Source organism: Carlito syrichta, unplaced genomic scaffold (assembly GCF_000164805.1).
Source record: "Carlito syrichta isolate Samal-C Ts95f unplaced genomic scaffold, Tarsius_syrichta-2.0.1 Scaffold306309, whole genome shotgun sequence".
Lineage (NCBI taxonomy): Eukaryota > Metazoa > Chordata > Mammalia > Primates > Tarsiidae > Carlito > Carlito syrichta.
Window position 1 is genome coordinate 92,644 of NW_007250405.1, and position 5,841 is coordinate 98,484.

At 44.2% G+C, this 5,841-nt stretch overlaps 1 protein-coding gene across 1 annotated transcript in view; it reads left to right on the forward strand.

The window, feature by feature from the left end:
* Nucleotides 1-5,841, forward strand: part of HAVCR2 (hepatitis A virus cellular receptor 2) — a 23,795-nt gene that overhangs the window by 4,448 nt on the left and 13,506 nt on the right. The window contains exon 3 of the mRNA XM_008062987.1: nt 747-824. Coding sequence (XP_008061178.1) covers nt 747-824 — 78 coding nt within the window. The remainder of the gene's footprint in view (nt 1-746; nt 825-5,841) is intronic.

Genomic DNA, 5,841 nt, shown 5'->3' on the forward strand with positions numbered 1-5,841 from the left:
GAGGCTGCGGTGGCTGGGAGCGGCCACTGCACTCCAGTCTGGGCGAGAGTGAGACTCCAATTCAAAAAAAATAAAAAATAAAAATAAAGTAAAAATTTAGAGCACGGTACTTTGTGACTAGATGAAACCATATTCCAATTCAACTCTGCCTCTTACTACCTAAATAATCTTGGGCAAGTTATTTAAACTCTGTGACTTCCTCCTCCATAAAATATGATAGGAATACATACCATGTGGGTCATCAGAAGGATTTTGTGAGATAATATTTTATACAAAGCATTTACAGGTTGGGCATCCGAAATCTGAAAATCCAAAATGCAAAATGCCCCCAAATTTGATATTTCTTGAATGCTGACATGACGTTCAAAGGAAATGTTCACTGGAGCGTTATGCTCACTGGAGTCGAAGTGTAATGCAAATATTCCAGGAAAAAAGAAAAAAATCTGAAACATTTCTGGGGCCAAGCATTTTGGGTAAAGGATGCTCAACCTGTGCAATGGCCATTTGTGTGGCACTGAGTTCTGTTATTAATCGTGAGACTAACAATGATGGCTGCATCCTCCCTCTGCCAAGCGTTTGAAGTGTGTGATATGCTCTCAATGAAGGTGTGTGAGCAGACTGGGAAGCTGAGGATGTATTTCTCTACCTTCGTTTCTTTTGCATTTTTTTTTTCCTGCTGCCCTTTGACTCCCTGAAACAAGTTCTGCTCTGAGAAGTCTCATCCTTATGTTGGTTTCTGATATTAGCCAAGGTCACCTCTACGCCGACTCCGAAGAGACACTTTACTGAAGCCTTTCCAAGGATGTTAACCACCGGGGGCCCAGGTAACTGCCGGGTTTAGACAACTTCTGAGTCCAGGAGGTTTTTAAATATGGGAAAAAGATGAAGAAACCGTATGAGTGGAAGGTGACTATTTCTGTGCGCCTGAAATAGTGTTTGAGATGAAGGAGGTGGTAGAGACACGCCTGTGATGGGAAAAGGGCACCCTGGTTAGGAATATTTTATTTACATTTTTTTTTTTTTTGAGTTGGAGTCTCACTCTGTTGCCCAGACTGGAGTGCGGTAGCTGCTTCCGGCCACCACAGCCTCGACCTGCTGGGCTCCGGCGATCCTTCCGCCTCAGCCTTCCACAGTAGCCGGAATTACAGGTGTGCGCTACCACGCTTTTTTGATTTATTGTAGAGATGAAGTCTCGCTGCCTAGGCGGGTCTCGAACCTGCGGGCTCAGGCAATCCACTCACCTTAGCCTCCCAAAGGAGCGGGATTACAGGCTGAGCCACCGAGCCCGGCTTATTTTATTTAAATTTTAACTGAAAAAAACTTTAAGGCCAGGTGTGATGGTTCACACCCGGCTTTAAAAGTGGTTCCAACAACTTTGGGAGGCCGAGGTGAGAGGATTGCCTGAGCCCACGGGTTCGAGATCCGCATGGGCAACTTGGCGAGACCCCATCTCTACAATAAATCAAAAATTTAGCCAGGTGTGGTGGTGTGCGCCTGTAGTTCCAGCTACTTGGAAGGCTGGGGTGGAAGGATCACCTGAGCCCAGCAGGTTGACGCTGTGGTGGCCATGAGCATTCCACTGCACTCCAGCCTGGGTGAAGGAGTGAGACTCCAACTCAAAAAAACAAACAAACAAAAAGATCTACTCCCCCACCCACCACTTCCCCACCTTCCCCCTTCCTTCCACCTCCTTCTCCCCACCTCCCAACCACTCTTGCCCATTTCCCTACTCCCCCACTCCCAATTCTAGTAAAAAAAAAAAAAAACTTTAATAAAAAACTTCCATCTTTTGTTTTCCGTAAACATTGAGTAAATGTAATCTAATCTAAAACATATTACATTGTCCTCATTTTCTGATTTCCTCCCAAACTGATGATGTTCCATCATGAATCAGTCCCAGTCTGCATTTGGAGACTGATAGGCTGGCTTAGGTGATGTTTGAGATGCCTCCTAACTGAAATAAGGCCTGTCAGTTTCCTTGGATTTCAACCTCAGAAGTAGCTAAGTCTTCCTGTAATTCAGCAGGACTTTCCCAGGCTGCTCCAGAAGAAAACAGGACAGAAAGAGCAGAACCCCGGTCATATTGATCAAGGATTAATTTTAAGTCATTTCCTGTCAGAGTTCTGGTCTCTCCTAAACTCTGTGGAGCTCTTTCTTCTGTAAATCTAACCTCATAATGTCATGCATCTCATAAATCACACCTTATGAGATTTAAATAAGAACCTGTGTTTAAAATGCTTAGCCTAATGTCTGATCGTAGAAGATAGTACATTTTAGCTGATGTCTTAACATTCTCAGTAAGAGCTGGGCATGGGAGCATGCACCTGTAGTCCTCACTACTAGGAAGGCTGAGGCAGGAGAATCACTTGAGCCCAGAAGCTTAAGACCAGCCTAAGCAACATATCCAGACCCTGTCTTTTACAAAAAAACAAAAACAAGCTGGGCACAATGGCTCATGCCAGTAATCCCAGCACTTTGGCAGGTGGAGACAAGAGGATTGCCTGACCCCACGGATAAGAGAGACCAGCCTGGGCAACTTGGTGAGACCTTGTTCCTACAATAAATCAAAAAATTAACTGGGCGTGGTGACGTGTGCTATGGTTCCAGCCACTTGGAAGACTGAGGTGGAAGGATCACCTGAGCCCAGTTAGTTGAGGCTGCGGTGGCTGTGAGCATATTACTGCACTCCTGCCTGGGCAACAGAGTGAGACTCCTACTCAAGAAAAAAAAAATAACTGGGTGTGGTGGCTTGTGCCTGTATGCCCAGCTACTTGGGAGGCTAAGGAGGGAGGATCACCTGAGCCCAGGAGGTGGCGGTTACAGTGAGCTGTGATCCTGCCACTCCATTCCAGTCTGGGTGACAAAGTGATGCCCCAACTCATTAAAAAAAAAAAAGTATATATATATTCTCAGTAAAATCAGGAGGCAGAATGAGATTGTGGTTAAGTGGTTTAGTGTCAGGTAGAATGGGTTCTAATTTCAACTCTTCTTATTAGTTCTGTGAACTCAGTAACTCTCAAAAGCTGCTCGAACTCTCTAAAGCTGCTTCCTTATCTCTACGGTGGGGATAATTTCAGTGCCTACATCATGAGGTTCTTATAAAGATTAAACATGATAATGCATAGAAAATGCCCCTTACAGTATCTGGCCCATAGAAAGCACTCAAACATTAGTTATTATGATAGTTGTTAACTTTAACTCTTTAAGGATTCAGTCTTTAATTTTCTTTACTGATTAGTGGACATCTTGTATGCAATGAGTGAGGAAATGAAATAGGGTGGGAACAGATGATCTATTGTATGCTATTGTTATACTTTATTTATTTGTTTATTTTCTTTGATTTGGAGTCTAACTCTGTTGCCCTGGCTGGAGTGCAGTGGCATGCTCACAGCCACTGCAGCCTCGACCTGCTGGGCTCACGTGATACTTCCATCTCAGCCTTCCAAGTAGCTGGAATGACAGGTGTGTGTCACCACATCCAGCTAATTTTTTGATTTATTGTACAGAAGAGGTCTCACCAAGTTTCCCAGACTGGTCTGAACCCACAGGCTCAGGCAATCCTCTTGCCTCTGCCTCCCAAAGCGCCAGGATTACAGAAGTGAACCACCCCACCTGGCACCATTCCTAGAAGGGACTTCAGGGTCATTTAGTATCACTTTTCCATCCTTTGCTTCAACGCTTTTTGTAACATCACCACCAAGTGGGCATTCCCACTCCCTCACGAGGTGATACCTGTCCTTATCTTGTCTATACCATGGACGGATATCTTCTTCCATTTAGTTTTTACTTATTAGTTCCTTCTCTCTAGGACAACAAAAATGGAGCCAGCTTTTGCATCAGGGAATATAAGCACAATATCACGAATCTCTGAACGTTCCAAAAACCTCATTGGGAAAATATTTAGACAAACAAACAAAAGGCAATGGCTCCAAAACTGGGGAAAAAAATGAAAAATTGAAATTAATGAATATTTTATGGTTTGTCTATAATATGCAACATTATGTCAATGTATCACTGGCGAGTCAATTCTTAACAATAGTTATCTACACCTTTGTTTAATATGGGATGTGGGTGCATTTAATATGTTTGATATAAAATGGAGTGGAGCCCTTGAAAGTAAGAGACCCAAGGGCCTGTGTCTAAACTCTTTAAGCTCCAAAGCACACTTTAGACGCAGAACAAATGCATCTCTCTTCTGTTTGGAGGAGAAAGAGCTGGATCATGGGTAAGTCTTCAGTTTGGAGTAGATCTGGTTTAAATCCCAGCTTTCCCAGTTAATAGCCATGTGATCTTGGGTCAAATAGCTCTCTGAGACTCAGTATCTTCATCTGAAAATGAGAAAAATAATAGTACCTACCTATTATGGTGAGGATTAAATGAAATTGAATGTATATAGTACCAAGCACCATGTCTGGCATATAGTAAGTGCTGAATGGATGCTACTAAATGTATATACTTTTCCTAATTTTTTAAAAATATAGGCTGGGTGCGGTGGCTCATGCCTGTAATCCCAGCATTTGGGAGGTTAAGGTGAGAGGATTGCCTGAGCCCATGGGTTCCAGACCAGCCTGGGCAACTTGGCGAGACCTCATATCTACAATAAAAAAAAATAGAGACAGGGTGTCACCATGTTGCCCATGCTGGTCTTGAACACCTGGCCTCCTGCCTCAGCCTCCTGAAGTGCAAGGATTACAGGTAACCACACCCAGCCAAATTTATAAACTTTTAAGGCCATCACATCTCACCCCCACTGCTGCCTTTACCCCAGTCAAATCTTGGGCTTTCCAGAAAAAACTGTCACTTCCGACTGTCCCACTCATGTTGGTTGATGACCTAAGCTGTGCGTAAAAAGCTGTGATAACGCAGTAGTGCTCGATTTTACTGATAATTTTCATAGCAAAATGAAGTTAAAAAAGATCAGTTACCATTTTGATCAAGAAAAATAATTACAGAGAAGCTGAAACTGGACTTACATTTGAAAATTTCATATGCAGTTAAGATTCATGTTTACTTAGCAATTCTACTGATGTGGTTTTTTTTTGAGTTGGAATCTCACTCTGTCATCCAGACTGGAGTGCAGCTGCCGCTCCCGTCCACTGCAGCCTCGACCTGCTGGGCTCTGGCGATCCTTCTGCCTCAGCCTTCCGAGTAGCGGGAATTACAGATGTGTGCTACCATGCCCGGCTAATTTTTTATTTATTGTAGAGATTAGGTCTCACCAAGTTGCCCAGGCAGGTCTCGAACCCGCGGGCTCAGGCAATCCACTCACCTCAGCCTCCCAAAGGCGTGGGATTACAGGCTGAGCCACCGAGCCCGGCTCTGATGTGGTTTTTATACTTTATTTTATTTTATTTATTTATTTATTTTTTTGAGTTGGAGTCTCACTCGGTCGCCCAGACTGGAGTGCAGTGGCCGCTCCCGGCCACCGCAGCCTCGACCCGCTGGGCTCGGGCGATCCTTCCGCCTCAGCCTTCCAAGTAGGGTTTTTATACTTTAATTTTCTTTTAAGCAATAAGAGCAAAGGCAAGTGGAATATAATCTTTCATATTTTTTCTTAAATAATTTTAGACGAAAGAAGTGAGTATCACATGTTCTCACTCACAAGCGGACCTTGAACAATTATCGTAATACTGTAAGAAAGGGATTGGGCCGGGCTCGGTGGCTCAGCCTGTAATCCCGCGCCTTTGGGAGGCTGAGGAGAGTGGATTGCCTGAGCCCGCAGGTTCGAGACCCGCCTGGGCAGTGAGACCTCATCTCTACAATAAATCAAAACAATTAGCCGGGCGTGGTAGCGCACACCTGTAATTCCAGCTACTTGGAAGGCTGAGGCGGAAGGATCGC